The 14,722-nt window shown below is 43.1% G+C and overlaps 1 protein-coding gene across 9 annotated transcripts in view; it reads left to right on the top strand.

Annotated features, from left to right (window-relative positions):
• RBM33 (RNA binding motif protein 33) overlaps nt 1-14,722 on the top strand; it is a 115,595-nt gene that overhangs the window by 84,143 nt on the left and 16,730 nt on the right. For 8 of the 9 annotated variants that reach the window (XM_059073810.2, XM_067041755.1, XM_067041754.1 and 5 more), the window contains one exon: nt 1,698-2,333. In XM_059073810.2, coding sequence (XP_058929793.1) covers nt 1,698-2,333 — 636 coding nt within the window. Of the gene's footprint in view, nt 1-1,697; nt 2,343-14,722 lie in introns of those variants that run through there. The other variant, XM_067041756.1, reaches the window with a different exon arrangement.

Genomic DNA, 14,722 nt, shown 5'->3' with positions numbered 1-14,722 from the left:
AAATCATTGCTAAAAATTTTATCCTGCTTTTAGTTTATATAGCTAGCTCCTAACTCATATGTATAAATGGATTTGGCTCAAAAATGAAGTCACATACACTTTTATAGTAACAGTGGCTAAATAAAATGAGAAAAGTGACTTTTTAGGCATACCACTAGCCATGTTTGTCTGTCCCTTTCATAATAGTTGATTTAATAAGCAGGCTTCTGAAGAAGTCTTCTGTAGAATAAAATGGATGCTTTGTGCATGAAGTGGAACTTGCAGGTGGCCATAGTGTAAGTGGTGCGTGTCTTAATTTGTTTGCTTTTAATTTTCTGTGCACATAGAATGGGACCAGGAGTAAAGTTCTCTTTATTTTAAAAAATCTTCCATTTGTTTTTCTTAGGTAAGTGTGGTTTATCTTCTTATATTCACCAAATTGGTAATGATATAATGAAGGACAAATCTATTTAGAAGTATTTCTACCTATATTCTTGAACATACTTTAACTCTTTTTTGATTACATGGGGAAAGATCCTAGTGAATATTAATTATTCTTGCATTTGAAACAATGGGCCCTCTGGACCTGTTACTATTTCCCCAGAATGCCCTGCCCTGGCCCCTGTACTTTTTGAACTTCTGTCTTCCCCTTAATGTCACTTCTAGCTCTGTGTAGCCCTCATCCAGCTTCAGATTTGCTGTTTCAGGTCTGTCCTAGACTTTGAAATTAGGTGACTGAGTTGATCAAGATTGCTTCTAAAATGACAAACAAGCCCCAATGAGGGGGCTTGGCTCTGTGTCTTGTAGGTGAAGTGCACGGGCTCTGGGGGCACCAGCCAACTCTTCAGCTACATTTTGGTCTTATAATTCCTAACTTCTAAGGTTTATTTGTTAACAGCTGAATTCTAGATAGAGTAAATCCTATTATATTCTTTTGCAAAGGATCTGTGAGTGATGATATCTATGATTTTTTTTTAAGAAAATTATTAAAATTTTAAACAAATGCTAAACGTTTAATAAACGTCCCTCTTTGGATGATTTTTTTAAGAAAATTATTGGAGTTTTACAAAGATTCTTCTGATAGACTTTCAGAATGGTTTGGCACTGGCATATTAAAGGCATTCCTTTTATACCATTAACATCCCAGTACTGCACCCGGCAGCGTTTTGAGTCTGAGGAGAGTGCATGAGTTCAAGGTCAGAGAGATTGACTTGCGCTATTCATTATAAGCAATTATTCTGTGACAAATGAGTTTGAGATCAGGCTGAAAATTCTGTACGAAAAATCAATAGTTCTAATCAGGCCCTTTCAGGTCATTTACACCCCACCTTTTGTTGGTTCGTCAGAGGAGAGCCAGATAAAACCTGTGTGACAGCGAGGCCCTCCCTACTGTTGCAGTTTCCGTTTCAAACATATTTTGATATCTCAAATGAATAGTTTAATTGGTTTCAAAGTTGTAAATGAGTGGAAATTTACATTATTTCATTTTTAATATTCTGATAAGATTTTCCAAATTAGCTTTAGCTGTGTCATTTTTTTTTTCCCTCCCCAGGGGAAGGAGTTATACTTAAAGTCTATAAGCAGATTTTGAATGGCTTCTTTCAAATCCCGAATTAAAGGGTTTTTAGAAAGTGCCTTTTCTTAAGTTTGCTGAAACAGACTGGAACCATCACGTAGCCTTGTACTCTAAAGTAAACCGTGCGTCTTTTCTGCTTCAGTTTCCTGATGAAGATGAAGAAACGAGGTTATACCGCTTAAAGATAGAAGAACAGAAGCGCCTCCGGGAAGAGATCCTGAAGCAGAAGGAGCTGCGGCGGCAGCAGCAGGCGGGCGCCAGGAAGAAGGAGCTGCTCGAGAGACTGGCGCAGCAGCAGCAGCTCTGCCCCCCGCCAGCCCTGGCCGGGCAGGGAGAACAGCTGTCGGCGCCGTCGCCCGCCAATGGGAGCCCGCTGTTACCCTTCCCGGGGGCCCAGGCCAGACCGCATGTGAAAAACAGACTTCTCGTGAAAAACCAAGAGGCCGCTGTTTCAAACGTTCCACCCAAAACATCCAGTTTTGTGCCATCTGGTGCTAACACGCAGTATCAAGGACAGCAGATGAAACCGCTGAAACATTTGAGACAGGCCAGAACCATACCTCAGTGTCCAGCTCAGCACAAAGTCCTGCAGGTAAAGCCTGCAGACGGGGAGGGGCCGCCACCCCCCTCACAAACTGCTCGAGCCGCGTCCCTCCAGGGCCGGCCCCCGGAGGCCAAGCCTGGCGCGAAAAGGACTGTCATGCATCGGGCCAACAGCGGTGGTGGAGACGGGCCGCACGTCAGCTCCAAGGTCAGGGTGATTAAGTTGTCAGGCGGGGTAAGTTGACGAGGTCACCAGTGCCTCTTGGAATCTATGTTTCACTTAGTATGTCCTACCTCCCAGAGAGGATTTTTGAAGGAAGGGAAGTAAAGTTGCCTGTGTTAGAATCATGTGGACCAGCCTCTGAGGCGCCCCACTTGAAGCTGGTGTAAGAAGTGTTGTTTAAATCCTGCTTCCAATTGGGACCCATGTTTCAGTTGTCTCTTGAGTCTTAGTGAAAAACCAGTGTGACAGTTCCTAAATTAGACGTTTCTTAGTTTTAGCTTCTTTTGATAGATAATTTATGCTAGAATCATCAAGTTTGTTTTAAAAATAAAATTTCCTTTACCACAGGACACATAATTTGTTGTGTGTAGCTTTAGATTCAGGGAGCATCTTTGGCAGCGGGGGGCGGGGGGGCAGTGTGTGTGTTGCTTTTAAGCAGCGTCGTTTCAAAGACTGTTTCCCGTCTTCCAGTTCAAGCTAATTGTCCACCACCCCACCCCCATTTGAGGGAAAGAGGGATTGACAGTATTCTGAAGTGAAATTATGTGTGATCCTACCATGTGCTTTCAGAAGTGGGGCACCCCTCATTTCTTTCTTCACCTCAGAACAGTGCCCATTTTAGAGCATTTTCAGTAAAGCACAGTAATTGCAGTTTGGATAAATTCAGTACTTAAACTAAACAGAGTTGCTGCAGATAGATTCCCATTGCAGGAGATTCTCCCATCAGCGTCTGTAGAATACTTGCTTCCTTAATTCTGCCGTATAGTCTTTATTTATTATATTATATTTATTTATATATTTATTTATTATATTATATAATATTATTATTATCTCTTGCTTTAATTATAATGGATTCTGCAACAGACTCTCTTTGGCCCAAGTACCTGTCGTCGTCTCTGTCTCAGCTCCCTGTTGTGTGCAGTTTGTGTTACAGACTGGGGAGGAAGGGGGAGAACCGTAAGACGCGGGCTCTTAGAGCAAAGCGGCTGCAGATGATTACTTTCAAAACCACGAAATGTGTACGGTAAAAAAAGAAGGACTTCTAATTCTCAGGTCACCCAGGGAGAGCAGCACTGCTAGGAACGAGCAGGAGTTGTTTGCTGTGCTGGGTTAAGGGCAGCTCCTCGTTACCTGCTTAATTAGTTGAGTTTTAATTGCTTTTGTTTCTAGGTTTGTAGACTAAGGTGTGAAGTTTTTCACATGCCATAAGAAAATGTGTGATAGAGCAAATCTGTTGTTTCTCACCTCCATTCATTGTGATTCACAACACTGATGAGTAGATGACCTGTATTATATCAGATTGCTTAAATATTGTATGAATTTATTATCTTTAGGCGAAGACCCAAGTGTTCATCAGTTTCCGGTGTCTGTGTGGCCTTTTGCTTTTGACTGTGTTTTAATCATACTTTGTCGGTGTCTCGTTTTTTTTTACTTGAGTTAGAAACTTCTGAGGATGGGCCATGGGGCGATGGTTTGGGAACAGGCCTTTTCCCTGGGCAGCCACAGTGGCGCAGTGTGGGCTTGGGCACTCCGGGCTCCGGCAGACTAGGAGGTGCGGGGCCCGGCTCTGCTGTCCACAGGCAGCCTTCGGCGAACGAATTTATCTACCTCGGCAGAATTTATCTACCACAATTTTTGCTATCTTTTTTCTCCAGTGGAAAAAATATAGCTTTTATATCAGACCATAGTCCAAAATCATGCTATATAATTTTACAATACACAGGAAAACAGCAGAAGAATTTTACATGAAAATAGCTGTCTGCCAAACTTTGAAATGGTTTTTTAGCTCCCTTTTTAGTTAAGTATTAAGTTAATTAACCAACATGTTCTGTATATTAGGATTTATTCCAATAATTCCTCCAATAGCATGTTGGCAACTTGCACCTTATCAGAGGAGAAATGTCTCTTGTTTGTTTGTATCTCTCTGAATCAGAACAAACAGTGTTTCCCTAATGGCCTGGGTTTTTGTGTGTGTTTTTGGCGGGTAGGAACTATTTGTAACATACCCATTGTGCAAAAAGGAGACAGTTCCTGTAAGTGCTAAGTATGCTCTCATTTTTCCTTTTATTTGTGTCCCTGCTGGGCCTTCTCTCCTTTCATGTGCCATGGCATTAATGCCCAGGGCTGGGTGTGTTGTGTGCCTGGAGCTGAACCAGCAACCCTGGTGAGGGTCTGACAGGGGCTTAGCATCTGGGAGGATTGGTTTGTATATCGTACCTGTGCAGAATATTATTTATGCATTTCAGGTTTATAGTTACTTGTTTAATAAAAGCATTTCTTTGTCCGTTCACGTTCTTGTATTTTGCTGTGAGCCCAGGACTTCTTCACATTCTGTTAGTGCAGAAGTACAATAGATATTCTATTTATAAGGTTTTCTAGAGAAATTTACTTTTCAGAGAGTCAGTTTGATTTCTTTCACTTTTTTCTAACCTCAACTGGCATCGAATGTATTAACTAAACTATTATTTGCATTCAGTGGTCTCCTCATTCTAGTAGTTGGTCTTCAGACAGGACACAAGACTATCGCAGTACATAGTGCTGTTCTAGAAATTGTGCTCTGGTGGTGATCACAGTAAAAAAATGAATCTACAGGATTGTTAGGAAAGCAGAATTTTCTTGGCAGTCTTATTCTGATGTACAAATTGAAAATATGTTACAGCTTAAATTAGGTTTCTTTAGGTGCACTTTTACCTGTGAGGCAATTGTGAATCAATAAGGTCTTCTCTTTTGTCATTTTCCATATTTCATTATCTGTAATTAAATAATTTATCTTTGGATTTTATTAAATTGGGTTTTTTGAAAGGTGAAAGAAAGAGCCTGAGTCTTAAGACTATAGGTTTTTCAGTCTGCCCTTTCATTAATTATACTATCTTCAAAGTGATTTTAATTCATGCTGATCATCGAAGGAGAATTTCTAGTCTTTTTATATTGTTCCTCTTTGTTAGAATGAATGCATTACGGACATGGGAAGCATTTTCAAAAAGAACGTAATGAGAAGTCTTTCTTGGTGTTGGTTCTCACACGGTCCCTGACCAGGGTGCGGTCTGGGTTTGTAGCTCGCCGAGTAGTACCTCACTTTCTTCGGGGGCCGTCTTGGCATCACGCCGTTCTGAAGCTCCTGTGTGTGGGGCGTGGAGGTTGAGGCCCTCAGTCACCGGGAGGGTGTGATGAGGTGAAGACAATGTGGCTGTGCTTGAGGAAGACCCGTGGCTGGATGCTTGTCTGTTATTTATTGTCTTGGGGACCCTTTGTAACACGTAGAAGGTACTTTGTAAATGTCCATTTTCTTTTTGGAATGCTCCTAAGGCCCCTTCTAGAAATGCAGTCCCTGAGTTTATGCTGCATGATAGGTAGTAGCTGCTGTTTATCAGGTGTTAGCATGTATTCACAGCATCCTTAGGAGTTAGATCTACTATTGCCATTTCATGGGTAAGTAAATCGAGTCTCAGATAGTAGCCCAGGGCCACTCAGCTGCTAACTGGTAGAGTGAGGCTTCTGAATCCTGTGCTTTTTACCATTGTTTATCATAGCTACTTTTGCTGCTCCTTTTCCTCCTGTGTTTCTCAGTTCTAGATTGGGGAGAGCAGTCTCCTTTCTCCAGTGAGTGTTTTAGGAGGGGCTTCTAGGGTTAGGGGGTGATCAGGCTCCATTTTGCTTGCCGACCCCGGTTGGTAGTGAGTGGCTGCGGAGTATGGTGAGAAGCGCTTAGAGGTGTGCCACAGCACCCCGACTGGGGAGGGGCGTCGGCTGCGGGGTCAGGACGGGGGAGTGGCTGGGTTTTCATCGTGCCTGTTTGGGAACCTGTGTGGAGTAGCCGGGTACGGTGAATTAAAGCGAGGGGCGGTGTACCCCGGCTGAGTGTAGCTGTGACTAGCTGTGTGCTAGAAATGTGTCTTTGAACATTTCTGTGTAAATCAAAATCAGATTTTATATTTAAAATTGAAATCATTAAGGGAATTTGAAATTTAAAGAGACCTTTTGTTATGAGGCTAATCAATCTCTTTGTGAATTTTAGTTTTTTCCCATTTATATTGTCTGGATTTGTTGGGTGAGATTTAAAAAGGAAGAAATTAATGCTATTTATAGAGTGTTAAATGTTGGTAAATATTGCTTCTAAAATTTCATGTGCCTCCCTGAATATTATTTATATAAGTAATCTACTTAAAGAATTTTATTTGATGGAATGGTTCTCTTTTTATTATTTAAAACATAGGAATAGTCTCCATTTGCTCATTTCTCAGAAAGCTTTTTTTTTTTTTTTTTTTTTTTTTTTTTTTTTGTGGTACGCGGGCCTCTCACTGTCGTGGTCTCTCCCGTTGCGGAGCATAGGCTCCGGACGCGCAGGCTCAGCGGCCATGGCTCACGGGCCCAGCCGCTCCGCGGCACGTGGGATCTTCCTGGACCGGGGCACGAACCCGCGTCCCCTGCATCGGCAGGCGGACTCTCAACCACTGCGCCACCAGGGAAGCCCAGAAAGCAAAGCTACTTTTAAGTATTTAATTTTCAGAAACCAAAAGAGCAGTCTTGTTAAATCATAATTTCTGAAATTCCCTGGTGATCCGGTGGTTAGGACTCCATGCTTTCACTGACGAGGGCCTGGATTCAGTCCCTGGTTGGGGAACAAAGATCCCACAAGCTGTGCAGCCTGCCGTGCCCCCCTGCCCCCAATCATAATTTCGCTCATAACCAATATGTAATCCAGAAAAACTCTTCAGGTAATAACAGAGCATCTATAAAAATGTAAAATGTTTACTTAGTGTAAACTTAGTATAATCATTCTCAGCCACGTTTTGTGATTAAACACCAGAAAAAAGAATTAGGACTAGCAAGTGCCGTGCAAAATTTGTTTATTCAGGAATTTAATTAGGCCTGCAGCTCTGTCTTCCAGTTTAGGGGAAATGGGGAATCTTTGCGATGTTTGCATCCGGTTACCTGGCCCAGATGAAGCCGTGTCCTCCTCAGAATGAGGCTGAGCTTCTCCCAGGGTGGCTGTGAGGGTTATAACTGCCGTGACATGGGTGAGATGGGTGGCACAGTGCTTGGGCACATGGCAGTGGCTCAGTAGATGTTACTACCCTTTCCTTTTAGTTAAAGGCAGAAAAAGTGTGTTCTTAGAGTGTTCTTGAAGAAAATGAAAGCAAATTCTGAATTCAGCTGCTTTATTCTAATTGAGGTCATGAAAATTTTAAGAATTTGGCAGCAAATTAAGTAAAGAGCCCTTTGTTCTGCTGGCCACACAGAGAAATGGGAGAAGCACAGAATGCCTCAGCAGGAAAGCCAGCTGTCCAGTCGTGATACTCTTGTATTTTACTTTTAAAAGGCTGTCAAAATGCTTCACGTAGAAGGTCCCAGTTTGTTCGTGTGAGCTCTCTTTTGGGGGTTGGTGTGCATTTGTAGATTTCTTCTCTTCCTCAAAAGTTATTCTCAGATCTTCTCTAGTGCGATGGTGTGTGCATACCTGATCTTTTTTTGTGGAGTGGAGGACGTTTAATTTTGATATACGTAATCTGAATTTAAGAGAAGTTGCAAAAATAGTATAAGGAGTTTCTTACACTGTGTATCAGATTTACTAGAAACAGAAGTGCTGGTCTTGGAGTCATCTGCCCGTCTTCAAGGACTCTAGTCTGAGAAGGAGTCGCAGGTGGGGATACAAGTGGTCACCCTTGCGGCCGCCCGTTCTCTGGACGTGCCCTGTTGTTCTGTGGTCTGGCCGCCTTGCTCTTGCAGTTCTGTCTCCCCGCTCCGTCCACACTCACACTGCGCCCTTTTTGGCACCGCACCTGCGCGCCCCCGCCATGCCCTGCCCTTCTCTGCCCACTGCTGGAGCTGTCTCCTAGTCACTGCTCCTGCCTGAGTCTGGGTTTTCCGCTTCAGTTCGTTTTTTGTCTCAAATACGTTATAAATATTTAAGAAACGTTTGTTGAAATAATAGAGAAAAGAAGTAGCTTCTCCCTTTAAAAATACAGGGATTGTTCACAGTTTCTTTATGGAAATATCTGAGGCGTTAACACAGTGTTGTGTCGTCCGTCCCCGTCCCCCCGCCCCCCAGTACTTCTGATTATAAAAGTAATAGCTGTATATTGTAGACATTTAGATGACACTAGTAAGCAGAGTATGATAACACCAAAAATAGCATTAGTCCTTGTTAATTCAGTTTACAAGATGCGATTGTGTCATACATTTGGCTGCTGTTTGATGAGTCTGTGGTGATGACGCGTTCCTGGGGAGACCCACGCCCCAGGCCAAGGCAGAACAAGGCGTACGTTGTGGATGTCATTCTGTGACTCGCCAAGCTGCCTGGCCACGGCTGGAGGACTCAACTGTCCCGACTCATTGGTTTCTGGTGGAAGCTGACTTGATGCCATGGTTTCGGGCAGTACCCAAGAGCTGATGCCGTGCTAGAGGACCAGGAGGAGAAAGCAAGTCAGATGAAAGTGAGTTGGAAATGGGTAGTAAAGGACAGAACTGCAGTGGGCTTGTGATAGAGAAACACCTCTGGGAAGCTGAGTGTAAGAGAAGCTGCTTTGACACAGGTAGGGGAGCCAGGAGAGGCCCTGCCCAGATGGACAGGGAGTGGGGGTGGGCGTGGAGGCGCCACCGTGCAAGGAGGTGAGAGCCCAGACTCCCATCTTGCTGACCCCTGGTTCCCTCTCGTCCTGCCATCCCTCTCCTCTCTGGTGGGGAGAGTGGCCAAGTGGCTGGTGGTAGTTGGGCCTCATTTGTTGCCCGATCGTTTCGCTGTTAGAGGAGCTGATGAGCAGTCAGATGGCCGAAGGGCAAATAAGAGAGGAAGAAAAATGGGGCACGCATCTTGATTAATTGCTTGTTTGATAAGATGTGTATTCTAGAATCTTCTTTTGGAGGAGAAGCTACTGTGCATAAATAATGTTTTTAAGAGCTTTGAAACACTTCGGTGGGAAGAATTGATAACTTCTAGAGGCGTGACATTTTAAGCATTCTTAAACATGTGACCTCTAAATTTGGGCAAAATAGACTACTGTTTATTAGAGGACAGAATTCAGTTTTAATGAATTAGAATGTCTGCACATGAATTTGTAGGTGTTTTTAGGCATATGGTGTTTCTTTCAGAGCGAAATAAGTTAAATCAGAAATAATTCTCTTGTAATTAGGAATCAGGATTTGCTAACCCACCTTCTCCAGCAGAAAAAAGGAATCTGCTTTCTCCAGCATCTTGGGTAACTTCCCTCTCCTCACTTCGAACGGCTACCGAGAACAGGAGCCTCGTGGTCTGCGCGGGGAGGTCGCCCAGCGCTCTAAAGTAGCTCCTTCCCAGCTGCCCATCGGGGCAGATTGGAAGCGTCTGCTTTCCAGAGTCTGGAGCTTCAGAGCCCTGTGGGGGCACTCTTGCTGGCGAAGCCAGAGTTCATGGGCCCCTGCTGCTGGGTGAACCGCAGTGCCACTTCTAGCAGTCCTTTCCTTTTTTTAGATTGGTAGGTCTGTGCTGTAGGAATTGGAGAATCTTGGGGCATCAGATTCCCCTCACAGGCTCGGGGCTTTGGTATATTTCTCCAAAGGCCAATTAATTTTGCTTTTAAAAGATGCCCCAAACCTAACTAGTTTCAGAAAGGTAGAATGTTGAGAGAGAGAGAGAGAGAGAGAGAGAGCGAGAGAGAGAGAGAGAGAGCGCACTTGAATAACTGTGCCGTGTGAACACCGTAAGGCGAAATCCTGGTGCACCTACCGGTTGAATCCTTCTTTTCTTCAGGATGCCCAAGCAAGCACTTGTGAGATCCCTTTAATCTTATGGATTTTGTTTCAGTTCAACCCGTGTAGACCTGTTACTGGAATTTTATAGGAAGCATTTTAGATTTAAGTTGCTGCTTTTGCATGCTTGCCGTATGTAAGGGTAAATGATTGCATAGAATAGATGGACACTGCACCTGTGAAGTGTCCTCACCTCATATCATATTGCAGCAGTTTAATCAGGGAATTGACACACGAGCCTGGATAAGAATGTTACTAGCCCGTTTATTTTCTTTTATCTTTTCTCCTTTAAGTAGTAGTCTCAAAGACAAGCTAGAGCATGGAATGCATTTGTGTTTAGGAGCTTCGGAGAGCGCGTGCTCATATCACTTATCGTGCAGACTCTGGGTGAGCTTTCTGAAGACCACAGGGCGAGGCCCAGCGTTGTTGCAGTTCATAGACACCTGCTCTGTGGGGTCTGCGGGCTGGCAGATCAGCAGCATTGCCGTGACGGTGACGTAGGCCTTATGCCTTATCGAAAGGAGAATTCATAAGAGGCTGCCCTGGGACCCCAACCACTGTCCTTCTCTGTGTCCCGACAATGTTATCTGTCCTCTCAGTATGGAGTATCAAATGTCTGTCATGAGTACAGAAATTAATTTAATGTCACCTGAAGACATGCAATTAATCTTTTAGAGGTTTTCATAATACCTTTACAGAAAGAATTGCCATTTGGCGGATTTGGATTTTGGGGTTTAGAAGAAGATAAGGAAAATTAATTTTTCATCGGGGTTAATACAAGCTAGCAGGGCCACAAAGGCTGAGAAAAATGGTTGGGGAATTTGTCAAGTGTTGTCACTCTAGAATAATGCTGCTTAACGTCTGATAGGTGTAATCAAGAGTTGAGATTTCTATAGGGAGGGATTAATCAATTTGCTCACGAGTGAATGCGAGCCAGCGATACCACTTCTTCATGATGTTTAAGAATGAAAATAAGATTTGATCTGTCAAATTGCAGGATACCCTGACAGTATCAATGGGCATTTTTATCTATATGTTTAAACAATTTGTTATAAATAAATTTGTCATGCTAATGTTGGTGGCTACAAACCTCATTTTTTGTAACGATTAAGCTGATAAAAAGTGTTCCCTAAGCTTACTTAATTCAGGAAGTGCCTTTTATATTTAAGAGAAACTGCTCTCAGAAGACATTTTTATAGTATTCATTAAAAGATAATTATTTGTAGAAAAAAACCAAGAAAATACTTCCAGGTTGGTCTAAGACAGGCCAAATTTCTTTTCTCTTCACCTGTTTTGGAGGAAGTAAAAGGTATTTAAAATCATGTCTAAACCCACTGCTGTGTAAGGAATTTAAAAGGGAACTGTGCCACCCTAGAGAAATGCACTTTCAAAGTGGATTTCCTTTCTTTGAATGGAATGTAATCTGCCATCCACAGACGACTAGCTGTTTCCTTACATTAAGATGATAATGTAACTTAATAAGTTTTTAATGAAACTTTCAGCTTTCTGAAAGTCCTAATTTGAATCGACAGTATTTTTAAATTTACATAACTAATAATTTGGGGATCTCCTTCAGTGCTGTTAACTATGTGCACAAGTTGTAGAAGACTTCTAAATAAATAGGTGGGTTCGGTTTGGCTTGGTTCTCATTCACCTTTTTTCTGTGTCTGTGAGTATGTGAGAGTAGGTGTAAAAAATATGTTTCTGGCCACAGCCTAGAAGTGAGTAGGTTGAATGTTGCCTAGTGTTAACCAGAATAACTGGGATTTAAAATTTATCCTAAGAATTAGCTTTTCGTTGTGCTAATTTGAAAGAAAATAATTGTTCTCGCAATTGAAAAAAAAAATCTGCTTTTCTTACGCAATGAAATAATTTTTTACTTATATTTAAGCCTTGAGTCCTCAGCATGGTTTCCAGAAAAATGTCAGCGCCGAGCATTATAGTAAAACCTTCACTTCCTGAAAATGACTTAATTGCATGATGATTAGTCCCTTTGTTTCCAACCCTGCTAAAAATAGTTACGCCTGGGAGGTTGTGTGGAGTCCATGCTTTGGAACCACTGAGACAGGAAGTCCTAAAAGCACTTACTGTGTGACCAAGGCTCTCGGGTTTTTCATTTGCCAAGTGAGAATAATAATATTTACCTTGAGGGAGGATTGAAGGAAAAGAGTCTCTGCACAGACCCTAGTGTATGTACTGCTGGTCAGATTGAAGACATTCAGCAAACAACTCCGTCCGTTTCCCGTGAGTGGAGCGTGCTGACGCCATCCCGCACGGCGATGGAGAGCCTGGAGAGCCTTGGACATTTTGTTACAAAGTTTATTACATCATTTGTAGCTGTAGAAGTTGTAAAACATTGTCCTGAATGTAAGTAACTCCAGAGCTTACCCAGACCCTCCCGTCACTTGTCAGTAAGCTGATGATAGCAGTTTTTCCCCAAAGCTGGGCCTTCGTCATAATCCCTGCCTGAAACATCCCTCTTTCTTGTTCATCGTTGGCTCACCAAGCGCTGTCGTCTGCCTGCCCGGGGCTCGGTCCTCTTCTCTGTCCTGAGGATGCCGTGGTGACCGGTGCTCCCCGCGGGGCATTCTTGTGAGCATGACAAGACTGTGGGTGGTGATTAATGCTGTGAAGAAAAATAAAGCAGTTACGTGGCCTGGGAAACCTTAGGGTTGGACGTGCTGGGGGCGCCCTCGGGTGAGCAGGTCAGGCTGGCGGCTGCTGAGGCTCCCCGGGTGGGGAGGAGTAGGGGTGCTCACCGTGCTCGTGAGTTTATGAGATGCAGACAGAGCGAGGAGACCGCCAGGCGGTGAGGTCCAGACCTGCAGGCTCTCTGATGACAGACGCCGTGTACTGTGTCTTCTCAGGCCGTCTCAGAAAGTCCTAAATGGAGAGGCTTTACCTGTATTTCTGAACTGCAGATGGGAATCAAGCTTACTTTAAAACATAAATAAACATGTTTTGAAAGGAAAATAAAAGTTTAGAACTTTGTTTTTCAGGGTGTTTCTCTGACCTAATATTGTCAGACATAAATTATCACCAGTCTCTTAACTCAAAATAGCAGTAAAGAGAATTTTTGTTTGGGGTGTTTATTGACTAAATGTTTCTGTTCCCAATTCCCAGTTTAAAAATCATCAGGTCACCACAGCATTACATATTTATCACCCAAATACATACACACAGTGTATACCTTAAAAATAGGCAGATATCCTACTTTTGGTGCAAGCTCTTCTTTTTAAATAAAAGTTTAGTATCTAGATCATCTACGTTTCTTTTTTTTTTGTGGCGGGGGGTGGGGGTGCTCCTCGCGGCTTGTGGGATATTAGTTCCCCAACCGGAGATTGAACCCAGGCCCCCGGCCGTGGAAGCACAGAGTCCTAACCACTGGTGGCTAGGGAATTCCCTTTTTTTTTTCTCTCTCTTTCTTTTTTTTTTTTTTAAAGATCATCTACGTTTTTAGTTCTGGGTTGCTAAAGAAAATATCTGCAACAATATTCACAATGTTGTCCACCGTATATATGGACGTCATTCCTTTTAGACCACATGTGCCAGCTGGTTACCGATTTGTACAGCATGACAGTATGTTTTCTGATGCACCCAGTATCCGTGCTGAACTGAAGGCTGGCCTTTTTAGTAGCACAGTGGCATTTAGTAAACATGGATGTACTAATTGACAGTGGTTATAACCTAGTATCCTGATACTGTAATCTTTTTTTTTAATAGCACATTCAGAACTATGTAGTATTTAGAAGCGTGATCTACCATTGATTGTTTTATTTGGTAAATATCTCAATGCCATCTATATGCATAGAGAATTTTGGCTTGGTGAACAAAAACAGACTCACCAAAGGCTAAGCCACTGGTTTCTCTAGACCCTTACAAAATGGCATATGCTCTAGGTGTCCATAGACTTTGCCCTCCTCTGATGAGCTTCCAGGGAGTCCGTAAAATGGAAGACTTTCCCCAGAGAGCTAACCATGCATAATAGCCAGTTCATTTATCCACATTGGTGAAAAAGGTAGATGGTGGAGAACCAGTCAGTAGACTGTTAGGTAGCTGAGCTGTGTGGAGAATTTAGTGACCCAGTGCCACCTGCATCTATGGCACAGCCTCTGGTGGGACCTGGGGGCTAGTGTGAAGTGTCAACCCATGTAAAAAGATGTTTTTAAGAACAGTGAGACTTAACACTTGAATAGTGAATTTATGAATCTTATACTAACATAATGTCAATATGATTTTAGGTATATTAATAAGTGATGCATTACTGGCTTTTAAAGATAGGAATATTGTATGTCCTTAAATTTTTCAACTTTTTTTTTTTTTTTTTTTTTTTCGATATGCGGGCCTCTCACTGTTGTGGTCTCTCCCGTTGCGGAGCACAGGCTCCGGACGCGCAGGCTCAGCGGCCACGGCTCACGGGCCCAGCCGCTCCACGGCATGTGGGATCTTCCCGGACCGGGGCACAAACCCGTGTCCCCTGCATTGGCAGGCGGACTCTCAACCACTGCGCCACCAGGGAAGCCCTTCAACTTTTTAGTATAGAAAATTCCAAGCATATACAAAGAGTGTTCACATAGCTTTTCAAGATAAGAACTTTGAAAAATTATGCGGTGAGAATAGGCCATCCCTGCCTGGCTGGGGTACCTGCTCACACCTTTTGGATAAAAGATGTAATG

Source organism: Kogia breviceps, chromosome 9, assembly GCF_026419965.1.
Source record: "Kogia breviceps isolate mKogBre1 chromosome 9, mKogBre1 haplotype 1, whole genome shotgun sequence".
Lineage (NCBI taxonomy): Eukaryota > Metazoa > Chordata > Mammalia > Artiodactyla > Physeteridae > Kogia > Kogia breviceps.
Note: the sequence above shows the minus strand (reverse complement) of the source record. Positions and strands in the feature narration are given on the sequence as shown.